This window comes from Daucus carota, chromosome 3 (genome assembly GCF_001625215.2).
Source record: "Daucus carota subsp. sativus chromosome 3, DH1 v3.0, whole genome shotgun sequence".
In the NCBI taxonomy this organism is placed as follows: Eukaryota; Viridiplantae; Streptophyta; class Magnoliopsida; order Apiales; family Apiaceae; genus Daucus; species Daucus carota.
Genome location: NC_030383.2, coordinates 2,632,668 through 2,651,438, shown reverse-complemented (window position 1 = coordinate 2,651,438; position 18,771 = coordinate 2,632,668). Strand labels below are relative to the sequence as shown.

General features: G+C 36.7%; 2 protein-coding genes across 2 annotated transcripts; one reads left to right on the top strand and one right to left on the bottom strand.

Annotated features, from left to right (window-relative positions):
- Positions 1–215: 215 nt before the first annotated feature.
- On the top strand, positions 216–12,300 carry LOC108214500 (glutamate synthase 1 [NADH], chloroplastic). Its single transcript, XM_017386515.2, has 22 exons — positions 216–889; positions 1,022–1,141; positions 1,726–1,839; positions 2,054–2,206; positions 2,303–2,403; positions 2,504–2,600; positions 3,068–3,177; positions 3,455–3,558; positions 3,742–3,921; positions 4,010–4,353; positions 4,471–4,541; positions 4,616–5,085; positions 5,166–6,035; positions 6,333–6,487; positions 6,687–6,848; positions 7,005–8,606; positions 9,077–9,292; positions 9,449–9,717; positions 10,137–10,442; positions 10,577–10,844; positions 11,310–11,567; positions 11,700–12,300. Exons 1-22 carry the CDS (start codon positions 500–502, stop codon positions 11,964–11,966), a joined length of 6,627 nt encoding a protein of 2,208 aa, XP_017242004.1. The 5' UTR covers positions 216–499; the 3' UTR covers positions 11,967–12,300.
- Positions 12,301–12,677: 377 nt separating this feature from the next.
- LOC108212055 (putative F-box protein At1g47790) lies at positions 12,678–14,006 on the bottom strand. The gene has a single exon (XM_017383788.1). The coding sequence runs from the start codon at positions 14,004–14,006 to the stop codon at positions 12,678–12,680; it is 1,329 nt and encodes a 442-aa protein (XP_017239277.1).
- Positions 14,007–18,771: the final 4,765 nt, after the last annotated feature.

Genomic DNA, 18,771 nt, shown 5'->3' with positions numbered 1-18,771 from the left:
GTTGAATTCATGTTTTCAAGACATAAAGTAGGGGTATTCCACCATTTTCAAGATATTAATTAGAGGTATTTAATGAAAAAATTCATACAATCAATTATTCCTTGGTATGTGTTTTTTTTTCCAAAATGGACAGATAAAAAGGGACGGAGGGAGTAATAAATTGGCTGATGGGATGACGATAAATATTATTTTCCTATAAATACAACGTCGTGTGAGAGTATGCATCTATAGCAATCGCAGAAAAACCTCCCTCTCTCTCCCCAAATCAATCTCTCTCTCTCCCTCTCTCTCTCCGCTTTCAGTTTTCAGTTTCTGTTGTCTGTTCTTATCAGATAATCATTAAATTTTATCTGCACATTCTAAACATTTCTCCAACAGCAAAATTCACCCAAACCCAACAAAAAATCCAATCTTTACCCACCCCAGATCAGAATTAATCATTTCCACACTCCCAAGAACCAAGATTTTCAATAAAAATCCAGTCTTTTTGATCAACACAATGGCAATTGCTCCCAATTCCATTGTTCAACCAAGAAGCATCCATAATCTCGGCTGTATCGCCAAGATTAAGCCTGTTTTGAATCCCCAACTCAGTGTTTTAAAGCATGCTGGTGTCAAAACTAATGTTAGCCCACCAGCCTGTGGGCTGGGCTTGGAGAGAACCAGGTTTTATGGGAGGAGATTTTTTCGCGGGTCGGGTCAAGAAAGGGCCCATGTGTGGCAGACTGACGGACCCGGAAAAGATCCGAAGCTCAAAGTGGTGGAAGTGAGGTCATCAATGTCTCAAGTGCCTGAGAAGCCATTAGGGTTGTATGATGCTTCTTTTGATAAGGACTCTTGTGGGGTCGGCTTTATTGCTGAGCTGTCTGGCCAAAGTAGCCGTAAAATGGTAAAAATAAATATAAAAAAATAATTTAAAAATTGTTTAATTTTCGTGTTTATGTATGTTTGTGCATGCATGCTTTATGTGTGTTTTATGGAGAGTTTAATGAGTGATGGATTGGACTAAATATGTGCCTAGGTAACTGATGCAATAGAGATGTTGATACGCATGACACATCGAGGCGCGTGTGGATGCGAAGAGAACACTGGTGATGGAGCTGGAATTCTTGTTGATCTTCCTCATGAATTCTACAAGGAGGTATATCTTTCTGTTTGTCTGTTTTGAGGCTATGCTATGTAGTATTTGCAGTATCCATGTTTGCGTATAGAGTTAAGTTCTACGGAGTACTAATCGTCTTGGAGTACGTAGAAACATGATCAGGTATAATATATAAACTTAATATGGTCTTCCTGCGGAACATATATGGTACTTGTAGAACATATATAGTGCTCCAGTGTGCATGATTGGTACTGCGTAGAACTTTTGCATATTTTATGTATGGTTTCTCCTTTTTTTTGTTTGTTTTTAGGAATCTACTGCAGTTTTCCATCAGCTTTCTTTAGTTTATATTGTGTGTGTGCTGATTGTTTGTGTATATATTTAACTGTGGTTCATGTATTTGTATATGTGCTGTCCTGATTTTCCGGGGATTTCTGTAAGTGATCTATGTCACTAGGATGTGGTGTAATTTAAAACACGTTAAATATTAAAAGGGGTTGTTTGGTCATCTTTTTGTTTTTTGTTGCAATGATGTTGTTTTTCAGTTGATGGAAGTTGGTAATGAGCTATTTTATTGATTATGTAAGGGTGACTCTGGATTTGATTCCTTTACTTTGTATCAGGTTGTTAAAGATATCGGCATTGAGCTGCCACCACCTGAGAAATATGCTGTCGGCATGTTTTTCTTGCCTACGTCTGAAAGTAGAAGGGAACAAAGCAAAACCGTTTTTAGTAAGGTATTGCCTTTACTGCTATTGTTTTTGTAGTGGAATTGTTAAATATAGCTGTTTTTTTAATGAACTTGTTGTATCCAGGAGAATCTAGTAAAATCCTAGAATATATTGTTTTGTAATGTTGAAAAGTGAATTTCAGCTTGAGATTACTTGCCTATAGTGGCTGCTGGCATGCTTTGTTGATTTGGGTTGTCTTAATTCCATGTTGTCTCCATAGGTTGCTGAGTCACTTGGGCATACTATTCTTGGTTGGCGCCGTGTCCCAACAGATAACTCTGGATTGGGTCCGTCTGCTATACAAACGGAACCTGTCATTGAACAAGTGTTTCTTACTCCTACACCCAAATCTGAGGCTGTTTTTGAGCAACAGGTAGTTTATTTACATTGTTCTACGTAATTGTGATTATGAATTTTAATTTAATGAAATGAGAGTGTATAATATCTTGTGCTTATTTTACCCACACAGTTGTACACATTACGGAGAGTATCAATGGTAGCTATACGGGCTGCGTTAAATCTCCAAAATGGCAGCATGAAGGACTTTTATATATGTTCTCTATCCTCAAGGTGTGCTTTCAGAACACCTAATTAATAATGCAATTAAATTTGGTATTGCCGCATCTCAATGGTTGGAGTTCTGCCTCATTGTTCTGTCTTTATTTTGCAGAACCATTGTGTACAAAGGTCAGCTGAAGCCCGATCAGTTGAAGGAATACTATTATGCAGATCTTGGCAATCAAAGGTTTACGAGCTACATGGCCATGGTAAATATTTTTTCCATTCACTCTATTTTTGCTACTGACTGCATACTTCACCAACGAACAGCATAGGACCAACCTGCAAACTGAAGAAATGCAAGGTTCAGGTCTGACTTCTGAGGCATTTCTGATGTATGAATGAACTCTTAAGTTCTTCCACCCCCTTGAAATATGAATTTGGATGCCGGATTTATTCTTTGGCTGAGTTGGTAAGGTACCTCCATTAAAGTAAATAATGTTTCCAGAATCTTGCAGCAACGTTGTAAGTGGTCAGTTCTAGACGAAGCAAAGTTTAACACTGAGTGGTGGAAAGTAATTGTCTTGCATTATGTAGAAGAGTGTTCACAGTATTTATAATGCCAGCAGAGTAAAATATAAATGTAGTTCGCCAAACACAATGTCTCGGGAGACAAGTTATTTTCATTTTTATATTATGTTTATCAGAGTAAAGTTGCTTATTTACAATTACTCAGGTTCATTCACGGTTTTCAACAAATACATTTCCAAGCTGGGACCGTGCTCAGCCCATGCGTGTTTTAGGGCATAATGGAGAAATCAACACACTCCGGGGAAATGTCAATTGGTAACTCTTTTTGAGACCGATTTTATATGTATTCAGCAATGTAATTTAAAAAGCTTAAATGAAGTATAATGGTTCATTTCATTGAGCACATATATAATATAAATTATATGTTTAATGAAAACAGTGTTTTGTGTTAGTATGTTAAAATGATCATGGTTTCTAAATGAGGCTTATGTACCTCTATTTTATGGCCTCTTAATTTAGTGATGAGCTGAAGATTTATTTTTATACTCTAAAGTACATACATGAACAGTATCTGTATCTGTAATTTGTTCAGGATGAAGGCTCGAGAAGGTTTCCTGAAGTGCGAGGAGCTTCAGTTGTCCAAAAATGAGATGAAGAAACTTCTACCAGTTGTGGATCCAAGCTCATCTGATTCTGGTTAGGACGTGTTTAAATTTTCTACAGGTTAACTCGTTTTAGTACTCTACAAAATCTCTCTCCTACAACACAGTAAACCATATAAAAGGGCAAAGTTGCACCTCAAGCTGCATATTGGAACAGGATACAGTTGAAAAGTCCTTTTTATTCTTATTGTTTCTTGACATTGTTTCTGCATCGCAGGATCTTTCGATGCTGTCCTTGAGCTTTTAATTCGAGCAGGCAGAAGCCTCCCAGAAGCTATAATGATGATGATTCCTGAAGCCTGGCAGAATGATGAAAATATGGATCCTGAACGAAAGGCTTTGTATGAATACTTTTCAGCCCTCATGGAACCCTGGGATGGTCCGGCACTAATATCATGTAAGAGGCTTAGATAATATTGATATTACATATAAGTATCTTGTTGCTATGTTTACTGTTTGTGCTGACTTATAGTAATCACTTGCAGTTACTGATGGTCATTATCTTGGAGCTACCTTGGACCGAAATGGATTACGGCCTGGTCGCTTTTACGTTACTCACAGCGGGCGAGTTATAATGGCAAGTGAGGTTGGTGTGGTAGATATCCCACCAGAAGACGTGTCCAGGAAAGGAAGACTGAATCCTGGAATGATGCTTCTTGTGGATTTTAAAAAGCATGTTGTCGTAGATGACGAAGCTTTAAAAAAGCAGTACTCATTAGCACGACCTTATGGAAAGTGGCTTGAAAGGCAAAAGATAACTCTTAAGGACATTGTTGAATCTGTTGGCGAGTCTGATAGGGTGTCTCCAACCATAGAAGGAGTCTTGCAAGTAAGGATTAGAGAAATCTTTATTTCATCTTCATTATCCCCATTCTTTTTCTTCTGTAAATTTATGAACTCATGTTTTTTGAAAAATTGTAAGTGGCTTTCACTGTTGTCCTTGTAGGCATCTACTAATGATGACAATCTGGAAAATATGGGAATGCATGGTTTACTGGCTCCCCTTAGGGCATTTGGGTATGTATCTCCTTTTTAATCTGCGGTCTACTCTCCTGGTTTTTGAAATAAATTCGACTTGTATTTTTTTGCAGTTACACGGTCGAATCATTGGAGATGCTACTGCTACCCATGGCAAAGGATGGTGTTGAAGCTCTTGGCTCGATGGGGAATGATACTCCCTTGGCTGTGATGTCTAACAGAGAAAAACTTACTTTTGAGTATTTTAAGCAAATGTTTGCTCAGGTTACAAATCCTCCAATTGATCCTATTCGCGAGAAGATAGTTACATCTATGGAGTGCATGATTGGTCCAGAAGGGGATCTGACAGAGACCACTGAGAAACAGTGTCACCGTCTGTCTTTGCAAGGACCCCTTCTATCGATTGAAGAAATGCAAGCAATTAAGAAAATGAACTACAGAGGTTGGCGCAGCAAAGTTGTAGATATCACCTATTCGAAGGAACAAGGCAGAAATGGATTGGAGGAGACATTAGATAGGATCTGTTCAGAAGCAAATGATGCAATCAAGAGAGGTTATAAGATTCTGGTGCTTTCTGACCGAGGTAACATATTCCTTTATCTTAGAGGAAGTACAGAATGTAAATTACCTTTGTCAGAATGTGTTAACTTGTTGAATTTGCAGGATTTTCATCAAAGCGAGTTGCCGTTAGCTCCCTATTGGCTGTTGGTGCTGTCCATCAGCATTTAGTTAAAAAACATGAGCGCACTCGCATTGCATTAATTGTGGAGTCTGCTGAGCCCAGGGAGGTGCACCATTTCTGTACACTGGTTGGCTTTGGTGCAGATGCTATCTGCCCATATCTGGCTGTAGAGGCCATTTGGAGACTTCAAGTTGATGGCAAGATCCCACCTAAATCAAATGGTGAATTTCACTCAAAGGAGGAGCTGGTCAATAAGTACTACGAAGCAAGTCAGTACGGCATGATGAAAGTTCTTGCTAAAATGGGAATATCGACCTTGGCCTCATACAAGGGTGCTCAGATTTTTGAGGCTGTTGGTCTATCTTCAGATGTAATGGAAAGGTGCTTTGCTGGAACTCCCAGCAGAGTGGAGGGTGCAACATTTGAGGCACTTGCTCATGATGCTCTTCATTTGCATGATCTTGCATTTCCCTCACGTGCATTACATCCAACAAGTGCTGAGGCTGTTGCACTCCCTAATCCAGGTGATTACCACTGGAGGAAAGGTGGTGAGATTCATCTAAATGACCCTCTTGCAATATCAAAGTTGCAGGAGGCAGCCAGAGTAAATAGTGTGGCTGCCTACAAGGAGTATTCTAAGCGCATACAGGAACTGAATAAATCTTGTAACTTGCGGGGACTTCTAAAATTCAAAGAGGCGGCAGTGAAGATACCTTTAGAGGAAGTTGAGCCAGCCAGTGAAATTGTGAAAAGGTTCTGTACCGGAGCCATGAGTTATGGATCCATTTCACTGGAGGCTCACACAACCCTTGCTATGGCAATGAATAAGATTGGAGGGAAATCAAACACAGGTTTGTTGCCTATGGAACTTGTTACTTCTGTAATCATGACAATTACTATTAGGAAACGGTCAAGTTCCTAACACTGAAGTAAAAGTTTGCGTGCTTGTTGAACACTTTCTAACCATTAATACGGGCTTATGCTTTTAGAATGTTCTTTCATGCTTCCTCTTTAATTAGTTTTAATTTATTGGTTAATATTTAATTATTGTTGATCATGTTGTAGACTTTCCATGGTGCAGCTATTCCACCAACTTTAAGTCTTTGCTTCATGTAATCTTCCAGTACTTACATTATGTAATCTTTTAGGTGAGGGTGGTGAAAACCCGTCTCGTATGGAGCCACTTTCAGATGGTTCGATGAATCCTAGGAGGAGTGCAATCAAGCAGGTTGCTAGCGGAAGATTTGGTGTTTCAAGTTATTACCTAACAAATGCTGATGAGCTTCAGATAAAAATGGCTCAGGTATAATTTAACTTATACAGCGTAATATAATCTTTTACATATATGTTAATGGATAAATACGTTCAATTATAGTTTATCTCTTTGTTAGAGGTATTGTGCCTCTTCACTTGAACCCAACATATCATTGCAAGTCTGGACTGAGTATTTTTTATTACATGTGAGATGCATTTTGTTCTAACTTTGGATTGGCTTGTCACAGGGAGCAAAGCCTGGTGAAGGAGGTGAACTTCCTGGCCACAAGGTTATCGGCGACATTGCAGTTACTCGAAATTCTACTGCAGGGGTGGGATTAATAAGCCCTCCTCCCCATCATGACATCTATTCTATCGAAGATCTGGCTCAACTGATTTATGATTTAAAGGTTAGTGTACTACTTTGATTTCATTATAAAATTATGCCCTTTTTGTAAATTAGATGTTTTATACTGTTAAAAGTATTTTCCTAATTCAGTGTTAATTGTATGTAATCTCTGAGTATCTTTATGTATGTTGATATGGTTTATTTGATTGTTATGCAGAATGCTAATCCAGCGGCTAGAGTGAGTGTGAAATTGGTTTCTGAAGCAGGTGTTGGTGTAATTGCTAGTGGTGTTGTAAAGGGGCATGCTGATCATGTATTAATCTCTGGTCATGATGGAGGTACAGGGGCTTCTCGATGGACTGGTATCAAGAGTGCGGGGCTTCCTTGGGAACTTGGTCTTGCAGAGACCCACCAAACTCTTGTCGCTAATGATCTCCGTGGTCGAACAGTTCTTCAGACAGATGGTCAACTAAAAACTGGAAGAGATGTGGCCATTGCTGCACTTCTTGGCGCGGAGGAATTTGGTTTTAGCACTGCTCCTCTTATAACTCTTGGGTGCATCATGATGAGGAAGTGCCACAAAAACACTTGCCCAGTTGGCATTGCTACTCAAGATCCAGTTCTTAGAGAAAAATTTGCTGGGGAACCTGAACATGTCATTAATTTCTTCTTTATGCTAGCAGAAGAAGTGAGGGAAGTTATGTCTCAGCTTGGATTCAGAACAATTAATGAAATGGTTGGCCGCGCAGACATGCTTGAAATGGACAAAGAACTGATGAAGAACAATGAGAAACTTAAGAATATAGATCTTTCTCTATTACTTAGACCAGCAGCTGACATTCGTCCAGAGGCTGCACAGTATTGCGTAGAGAAACAAGACCATGGCCTAGACATGGTTCTGGATAAAAAATTAATATCATTGTCCAAACCTGCTTTGTCAAAAGGTCTTCCAGTATACATGGAAACACCTATCTGCAATAGAGATCGTGCAGTTGGAACAATGCTAAGTCATGAAGTGACTAAACGCTACCACAATGTAGGTCTTCCTGCAGATACTATCCACGTCAAACTCAATGGAAGTGGAGGCCAGAGCCTTGGAGCTTTTCTCTGTTCTGGAATCACGCTAGAGCTAGAGGGCGATAGCAATGACTATGTTGGGAAAGGATTGTCTGGTGGCAAAATTGTTGTTTACCCTTCTAAAGGAAGCAACTTTGACCCAAAAGCAAACATTGTAATTGGAAATGTGGCTCTCTATGGCGCAACAAATGGAGAAGCTTACTTTAATGGAATGGCTGCTGAAAGATTTTGTGTACGTAATTCTGGTGCTAAAGCAGTTGTAGAAGGTGTTGGTGATCATGGTTGTGAGTATATGACTGGTGGGACTGTTGTTGTTCTTGGGAAAACTGGGAGGAATTTCGCAGCTGGCATGAGTGGTGGTATTGCTTATGTTTTTGATGGGGATACCAAATTTCGATCTCGATGCAACGCTGAATTGGTCGATCTTGATAAAGTTGAAGAAGAAGATGATATCACAACTCTTAGGATGATGATACAGCAACATCAGCGGCATACAGGCAGCCATCTAGCCAAAGAAGTTCTTGCGAACTTTGATAACCTCTTACCTTCATTTATTAAGGTCTTTCCAAGGGATTACAAACGAGTACTTGCAAGTCTTAAGAAGGAGGAAATTGCAAAGAATGCTGCGGAAAAGGTTTCTAGAGAAACTCAGCAGCAAGAAGAGGCAGAGCTAGCTAAAAAAGATGCCTTTGGAAAGCTAAAGAAAATGGCAGCAACATTTTTGAATGGGGAAGCTAATGAGGTAGCAACCTTCTTATACAAGTTTCAAGTTTAGAACATCTTTAAAAGCTCATTTAGGGTCGAATTAGCTGTAAATAAGCATTTACAACGGGTGACTGTTGTTCACTTCATGTAGGCGCATATAGGTATATGGGTAAATACCTTTACTTTTTAGTAATGTTCCATTTTCTTTCCTTGAAAAACAGCCCACCATTTCTGCATGTAAATATATTAAATTTAATAAAATTGCCTTCTTTAAACAATTAAAATGATCCAAGTTATCTTGGTAATACCTCTAAAGATTATTAGAAAGACAATCAAAGAGCAGCTTTATTTAGGTTTGGCTTACCGATCTCCTTAGATGTTTGAGACGTGTTTATGTATTTTGGTTCCAAAGTACTATGTATTATATACATATGTTTCTAAGATTCCAAAAACAAAATAGTGGCTTATATTAATATGTATGATCTTTGCTTAAACTGGAAATCACAGGAACCGAAGGCCAAAGTATCAGATAGACCATCTCAGGTAGCTGATGCTGTTAAACATAGAGGCTTTGTTGCTTATGAGCGTGCAGGCATTTCATACAGGGATCCCAATGTTCGGATGAGCGACTGGAAAGAAGTTATGGAAGAGACTAAACCTGGGCCACTTCTTAATACACAGTCTGCTCGTTGTATGGACTGTGGCACACCTTTCTGTCATCAAGTAAGAATACTTCTTTAGTTCCCTATATGTGTATATACTACAAATTTCTTCCGGTCTATGCAGACTAAAAAACTTGAAAGTTATCTTCTTTAATTATCTGAGATTTAGTATAACCATATACTAAAATGTTACTCAATGGGAACAAAAAATATTCAGGAGAACTCTGGATGTCCTCTTGGAAATAAAATACCCGAATTCAATGAGTTGGTATACCAAAATCGGTGGCGTGAAGCTCTCGATCGGCTTCTAGAGACTAATAACTTTCCTGAGTTTACTGGACGAGTTTGCCCAGCACCATGTGAAGGTTCTTGTGTGCTCGGTATCATTGAAAACCCAGTATCTATTAAGAGCATAGAGTGCGCTATTATTGACAAGGCCTTTGAGGAAGGGTGGATGGTGCCACGGCCACCAGTCACCAGGACAGGGTATGTAATATTTCTTCCTTCCCTATTCGTTCTCTTTAATCCAGTGATTGAGTTATAAGCATCATATAACTGTGTGTGGTGTTTGGTGTGTGTGTGTGTTTTGAGACTACTAGTCGTAGGATTTTATATGTGATGAGAGTACTCCTTTAATTGCAGCCCCATTTTACTTTTACATAACCAAAATTGTAGACTATTAATATCCAATATGTAATACACATTTATAACATTTGGGTATGATTGTGTTTATACCCTACTACAACCTTAATGTATCTAAGAATTCACTTTTCACAAATAAGATATACTAAGTTTGAGTTTCAGTTCAAATTTTAGGATTTCACCGATGTCTTACATTGAATTACTATGCATTGTGGATTGGATACTGTTGTTTAAAAAGCTTTAAGAAACTTGATCATATACAGGAAAAGAGTTGCTATTGTTGGGAGTGGGCCTTCTGGTTTGGCAGCTGCTGATCAGCTAAATAGAATGGGTCATTCGGTGACTGTCTTTGAGCGTTCCGATCGGGTTGGAGGACTTATGATGTATGGTGTCCCTAACATGAAGACGGATAAAGTCGAGGTTGTTCAAAGGCGGGTTGACCTTATGGAGAAAGAAGGAGTGACCTTTGTCGTTAATGCCACTGTTGGTAAAGATCCGTCTTATTCTCTAGCTCGACTTCGTGAGGAGAATGATGCTATAATTCTAGCTGTAGGAGCGACAAAGCCGAGGTATGCTTTAAGCTCTTATTGTCTGCGTGTTATCTATATGTTTATGATAGAAGTATTGGCTAAAAATTAGAAATGTCTTCTCTCAACTATCTCTATTAGAAATGGTGTCAACAGCAGTATTCAAATTTTTGCAGGGACCTTCCTGTTCCTGGAAGGGAATTATCAGGAGTCCATTTTGCAATGGAGTTTCTTCATGCCAATACTAAAAGCTTGCTGGATAGCAATCTTGAGGATGGAAACTACATCTCAGCCAAAGACAAGAAAATTGTGGTAATTGGTGGAGGTGACACTGGAACAGATTGCATAGGGACATCTATACGACATGGGTGCACTAGCATTTTAAATCTGGAGCTTCTTCCTGAGCCTCCAAGAACAAGGGCACCGGGTAATCCCTGGCCACAGGTTCGTCTTTCCCCTTAGTTATTTTATACTTTGGTTTCTTGATACTCCTGTGTGGTGAATCATGCTGCATTTCTCACTATAAAAGCTTTAAGGCCATCTGGTAATGCTCTGTACACTTCCTTTTTATTAACAACAGAAAAGGATATACCTGTATTTATGATTTGTTATGCTTACTGAGTTACAACAGACATGCTAAACGAACCTTGTTTGATGGAATAAATAGACATGTATAACAAGAACCGAAAAACTAAGGTCGCATTCGATATGGTTACCTTAATTTTGTTAGTATATGATTGTAGAATCATATTACAGTTTCACTTAATATAGGTCTGTAGAATGAGGTGACAACGTAACATGCAGCAGCTAGTCTACTGTAGCATACAATATCTTGCTAACAAAAATAATTCATATAAATTTTATTCTTAGTAGAAGTCATTGATGTCTTTAACTTTCAAATTGTTGCAGTGGCCTCGTATATTCCGTGTAGATTATGGACATCAGGAAGCAGCAACCAAGTTTGGTAAAGACCCCAGATCCTACGAGGTATTGACTAAGAGGTTTATTGGAAATGAGGACGGGGTTGTGAAAGGACTGGAACTTGTGCGTGTACAATGGGAGAAGGATGCAAGTGGCAGGTTTCAATTCAAAGAAGTTGAAGGTTCTGAGGAGATCATTGAGGCTGATTTAGTATTACTAGCTATGGGTTTCCTTGGTCCTGAATCGGTTAGTATCCTGCTATGACTATCTATACAATACTTGTAGCAACACGATAAATTTAGTATAGTTGCAATTTTCTTGCCATATAATTTACTTTCATTATTATATATCTTAAATTTGATAAATTATTTTAATTAGACGATAGCCGAAAAACTGGAGTTGGAGCGAGACAATAGATCGAACTTCAAAGCAGAATATGGTCGTTTCTCAACTAACATAGACGGGGTATTTGCTGCTGGTGATTGTCGACGTGGTCAATCTTTAGTGGTATGGGCCATTTCAGAAGGTCGGCAAGCTGCTTCTCAAGTCGATAAGTACCTCCTCAAGAAGAAAAACGATGTCAGTTCAGATAGACAAGGGAATGTCAAGATGGACAAGGAAACATCAAAAACAACAGCAAGATAGCAACAAGTAGATGGTAATGACGAAATATTTTTTTCCCTTCTTTTCTTTTATGACTTTCCAGATATGCATGATAGATATACCAAGAGGAGGCTTCAAGAAGCTTAAGTTTTATTCTGGAAGGATGTTACTTGATTGTGGATATAGGTTTCGACTGAGGGAAGGCGTTAATATCCTTTGTAATTGCGGTATTAACAGATCCTTCTGGTTTTGTAATCTCTTTGCTTATCTTTCTTGCCCGAAGTGGTGGTTAATCGTCCACCTGACATTATGTAAAAAAATTTAGGTTTAATGTTTTGCTCATCTCGAGTACAATTCAGCAGCTGTTCTTATGTTATTTCAGTATAACCTTAGAAAAGTATTTTCGAACGATTTAAGCAATGTTAGAAATCTCTGTTTGCCATTGTGCTTTAAGCAAGTTTTATATAATACAGAATTGCCTGTTTGTACTATACAAGGCAAGAATGAAAAAAAATGCAAGAGAAAAATATAAACAAAATATATAAGTTACATAGTTGATTGAAATAGATAGTACATTACGATTATCTATTACAGGGAGCCGGTATACAAACGATAGTAGCATACATTCAACGGAAAAAATAGTGGGGGAAGCAAAAGAAATTAGGGTGAGGTATTTTTTCGTCGAATAATACTGAAGCTATCCAGCTTTTTTTTGCCGCTAAACGTATGTGGACGTGGACCCATCTGTTACAATCATGAGAATGAAAGATTGAAAAATAGAAGGCAGCACAAAGATACCAGAACAAGCAGCGGTTTGCTATACTTCCCAACATTTGTAGTTTTAGCTGACATGTCTGTGAATCCTTGAAGTGAAACTAGGCTCTCCGTATACTTGAAAATTACACGATTGTGAAGATCATCAGCCATTTTAACCGAAAGGGGCGCAATCCTGGCCTCTTTCTTATCGGCATTACACGAAACCAACATTTTAACATCATTCATTACTACTGCTAATTGGAGATTCCCATTGCTGAAGTAACCATAGATCAGCGATGCCGGAATGGTTAGCACAATGCTAAGCATTGGCGTCCATGATGCCTCGAGTCCACGACCTCGAAGGCACGTAGTGCCATCATCCAATGTCCAGAAGTTGATCTTCTTGTTTGACTCCATCAGCATAACAACAGCAACAGAGTTATTAAACGCGATAACATGAGTTATCTCACCATCTAGTTCATAATCATGATCATTGTCATCATTAATAACAGGGAGCTTAGCAGCACAATTGCGGAAATGCTGAGCATGAGCAAGATTCATAACAGGGAACTTAATGGCACAATTCAGAACCTCCTGGTTCAGATCAAAACTCATCATAACATACTTATTTCTCATACCACAAAGGAAACCATTAACACATACATCAAAAGTCCCCGCACGGATAGCACGGATAGGCTCAGGTAGACTTATGTGTCTCCAAGCATTCCGATAATCCGAATAAACTGCATAACATGTACCAAGAGGAAACAACACTCCAAAAACAACAACCTTGAAATCATGATCCACCTCATCATAACCGAACCCTAAAGCTCTCAAAGACAAGATATCAGCGCTTTCATAATCAAACAACGACGGAAGGAGTTTGGATTGCCTCATAGCAGGATTCCAAAGATAAATATCGGTTATCCTTACAGGAAAAGTCGTTTTGAATTGAACAGCAACACAGACAATGCCATTAGCAGAGCCAACAATGGTTACAGAAGTAACCTCGCCTCGGGGGCGTGGGAACTTAAGATGAGCCACAATTTGACGAGAATCGACATCTAGGAGTGAAAAAGTCTCGTGCTTAATGACTTTGGGGGAAATGACATGAGGTTGGGTGCTTAGTGCGTGACGGAGCTGAGATTTGACGAAAGCAGGGTGATTAATTAGCGATAACCAGGCCTTGCAGACTAACTGGGATTGTACTAATGATTTCACGGGAACTCGAATGAGAATCTCGATAATTAGATCTTTCGAAAGCGTCGGAATAGGTCTCACGGGCGGCACTGCAAGCAGCCGAGTGTAGTTTAAGAAGTATACCATTTCTGATTCCTCCTTTCTCTTTGACAGAGCTTTTCGGTTTATAAAAGGATGAGTATAAATTTCACATGCAGCCATGCAGGGTACATGTATGTAAATATGTAGATGTAGTTAGGTCGGGGGTGACCAATGCCAAGCATTGAAAACTCCCTTGAACGGACTTTTGGTTGAATATCTCTCTCTGTGTTTACTGTTTACTGGATGTTTTTTTTCTTCCAACCTTGCCAAAATGAGATTAAGAATGCCTGCGCTCAACTAATAAGAAGTGAAAAACAAGAAATAAATATAAGAAATATGTTTAAATACAAGAGTAAACAGATTTTTTGGTGGACATGAAAAACAAGTGATAAAAGTTATCTAGGTTTTATACGAGTCAGTAGAAATTTTTCTATGTTCTCAGTGTATTCATATTTTGATTAGTTGGTAGTTGCAATTAGTTATTGATCAAAGATGATGAGTATCTATATTTTATTATTTTAAAAGCTAAAATCGATCTTTAATCTGTGGCAAAAAAAAAAAAATTGATCTTTAATCAGTAACTAATTGCAACTAATCAAAATATTCGATTCCCGAAGGGGGTTCAGCTGGTAACCCGTATCATTTACAGGTGATTTATAACATTTGTAATTTTATCATTTAAATTAGATTTAATTAAAATATAAACCGATCATACTGATCGAATATTTAAGGCTTAATTGATAACAAAAAGGTTTATTATAATATTTTATAGAGGTTTTCTCATAAATACCTAAATCCAAAATTGTTTTTGCAAAAATATCACATCTTTTTAAATATTTTGTAAAAATACCAAATTTTTAAAAATATTTGCAAAAATACTGTAGGCAACTCGTTGCAACTACATGCAACCATATTTGCAACCACTGCGGCGCCAATTAAATGAAATTGCATTTGGTTGCATTTAATTACAGTCCGTATTTTTGCATATATTTTTTAAAATGTTAGTATTTTTGTAAAATTTTTCAGAAATAATAAAATCGTAATTTCTTTTAGAAAAATTGATATTTTTGATAAACTCTCTATTTTATATATTAAGAAAACCCGTAGAAAAATACCGACCGACTGATAAAACTGGACCGACCAATAAAATTGTTAATAAATCAGTTTTAATAGAATAAGAATAATAAAATAATAATATATAGTATAGTGTAGTATAAGTAGATGGTATAGATTTATAATATTAGTTTTAAAGTGGTAACATTAATTAATTAAAAATAACATTAATGTATTTAGTCGAAACATATCATATGTTGTATATTAATAATTATATATAATAATATTTTTTTTGAAGAGATGTTGCATTTATTATTTTTAGAAAATTGATTTTTTAGTTAGGATTCTGAAAAAGATAATTTGTTTTAGCTAAAAAGGGTAGTTGTTATGTTGTCCAATATTTTTTTTAGAAAATTGAGTTTTTTTAGTTGAGAAATATAAAAAAGATTGGGATTTTACCAAAAATATCACTTATGTAAGTTTTTTTGCGATTTTATTATATTTTGAAAATATTTGTAAAATTGATAACTTTTTAGAAAATATTTGCAAAAATACGGTCTGCATGAGCTAAATGCAAGTATATGCAATTCAGTTAACTGACCTATCATGGTTTGCAATTATAGTTGCATGCATGTGATTGCAACTGATTGCATAAAGTAGTTTTCAAATATTTTCAAAATTTTGGTGTATTTACAAAATATTTGAAAAAGATATAATATTTTTACAATTTTTTTTAGAACTGAGTATTTATAAGAATACCCCAAAAAAATTATATTTTTAGTTAAAAAGGATAATTGATTATATAAATAGGCCATGTAGCCCAAATATCGACTGATCAAATTTTTAATGTCTTGGTTTTAATAATATTGTACGAATATACATGAGTGTTTTGGTTAGTTTGATTTTTTGAAAATATGTTATTAGGGACACAGCCGAAAAGAAACAATTTTTGATATAATTAATCGTGAGCGTTTTGTTTTAATTTTTAATATAAGAAAAAGTGAAAGAAAATTGAGAAATTATTAAAATATACTTTGATGAAAAAACGTTGCTCCAAGTAATTAAGCTTACTCGTGTAAATATAGGAGCAAGTAGGGCTGTAAAATGATCCGGGTGATCCCGGGTACCCCTCTGCTCAAGTACCGGATCATATTATTTTTAGTTTGTCCAGATTTGGGTCCGGGATCGTTTTATTCGGATCTAAACCGATCCCGGGTATTTGAGATTCGGATCTGAACCGGATATGATCCAGTATCGTATTTTCTATTTTTTAACCGGGTAGTTTATGATCCATCGAATATGAGCCGGATATGATCCACTAACACTAAGTATCATTATTATTTCATTTGTTCAAATAACTATCATTAGTCTAAGTAAACATAATATTATAAAGTATAATAATTTTAAATTAAAACTTATAGTTATATATTGATATATATCATTTATTAAATATATATGAAGATAATAAGTATGATCACATTAAATAAATCATATTTTATGAAGATATAAACTTAAATAAGATATTAAAATTTTATAAAATGATAACTATTTACTTGCAAATATGATGGTGTTAAAATATAATATGTATATAAGTTTGAATCGAATATGAACCGCGGATCATATTCGGTTATTCGGGTAGGATCATATTATGAAAAGTTATATGAGCCCGGATCTGAGCGGGTATAGGTGTGCTCGTATCCGGGATCATATATTATACGGGCTTAATTTTTCCGCCAGATTTGGATCGTTTTCAAAACGAATATGAGACATGTATCATATTTTCAAGCCGGATATGAGCCGAGACACCGGATAGTCCGTATCGATTTACAGCCCTAGGAGCAAGTGCCAAGTAGCGTTGCTTATGTACTGGAAATAATTATTTTTTAAAACTTTTGCAGGGTCTTTGATTAAATAGGAAAAGCCTGACGTAGGAGAGTGATTGAGACTAAAGTAATGATTTCACCGCCACGCCGGTGGTTGTAGGCAGCGGAGTTGGTCTGAGAATTCAGATGAGTTACCCGAGATTAGCTGAAAATTAATATGTAATACAAATATTATATATTATATATATTTATAATATTTATTAGTTAAATTTAATAATAAATTATTTAATTTAATTAAAATAAATTTATTTGAATTAAAATATTATTTATTTATTATTTCAAAAATATATTTATTAATAAATATTAATTTTTGGGTCGGGTTCGGGTTACTTGCGGGTAGTATGAGTCGGGTTCGGGTTGGGTATTCTGACCCATTAAAATTTCAGGTCGTATTCGAGTTGGGTAAAATTTTTGACCCGCAATTGTCAACCTGACCCGAAAATCGAAATTACCAGCCTAAATGAGAGCAGTGTATCTGTAGGGATGGGCATTAATCCCGACCCGCCCGATCCCGACCCGATCCCCGCCCCGAATGGTGCGGGGATTCGAGGATTTTTCGGGTACGGATCGGGGAACGGGGATGACTTTGAAAAAAAATCTGGGATCGGGTCGAGTACGGTTTTTCACATTCCCCCGCCCGATCCCCAAACCCCGACCCGATTTTCCCCGATTGTCGACCCGATTATTATATTATATATTATATATAATATAAGTATATACATATATATTATAATCATTTATTAACATGTTTATATACCTCTTTAATATAATTAAATTTATTGAAATAAATTTTAATATTTATTTCTATTAATACAAGTCTTAAAACTAAAAAGGTTATAATCAAATCATTGAAGATCTGTTTATTAAAATGATTAGGTATTAATTAGATATATTAGAAACTAATCGTAGTTATGAATTTAAGTATTTAAATAGAAATTTTAGCTTAAATTAAAAATCCCCGAATCACCGCGGGTATCCCCGAATCCCGATCGGGCCGGGGATGGGATGGAAAAATAATCCCCGATGGAGATCGGGCCGGGGATGGAGATTGAGTTTGGATTCGGGGATCAGGGCCGGGTATAGCAATCCCCGATCCGAAGGGGCCTGATGCCCATCCCTATGTATCTGTCTTCCCCGCTTTCTCTTGACAGGGGGCTTCCTGGCCATAAAAGGAAATTGTTGGCCCATAATTATAACGACTTATCTCCTCTGACTTCTGAGTTAATGCCACTGTTGGTAAAGATCTATCGCATTCTCTGATTCGATGCATAGCTCGATTTCGTGAGGAGAATGTAGAGGTGGTAGGGTGTGGCCGTGTGGGTTAACTGAAATACCATATTGAAAATTTGTTTTGAATACAAGAAGATATGAGTATCCTGTTAGATATTAACAATTTTATTAGTAGTATTTTGTTAAATCAGCTAAACAATCAAATTCCACAGTAATGTGATATTATTTATTTTGGATATAGTTTGCATGATTTTGTTTTTTTATCATCTCATAAAAGATCTTATATTATTGAAGTCTAGTTTTCTGTCTTTTCATAATGAATATTGAACAACTGCTAACAATAATATTGTTTATATGTTTATGATCGAAAGGGAGGGGTTAATTAGGAAGGGTTTGACTAATATGTGCCCATGAGCACATGTTAAGCGCTAAATTTGACTGGTGGAATCATCAATATATATATATAAAGGAGGATGCGAGCGTCTCTAGAATTGTTCGATTCAGTCTTCTAAATTTTTTTGAATTTCGGAGAGAAAAGATAATTATAATTCAAAAAATCAGGTCCAAGAATTCTAAAATTAATACAATTCTTTTCTTATTTAATTCTAAAGATGATACAGTTCTTTTCTTATTTGGTATTTCTT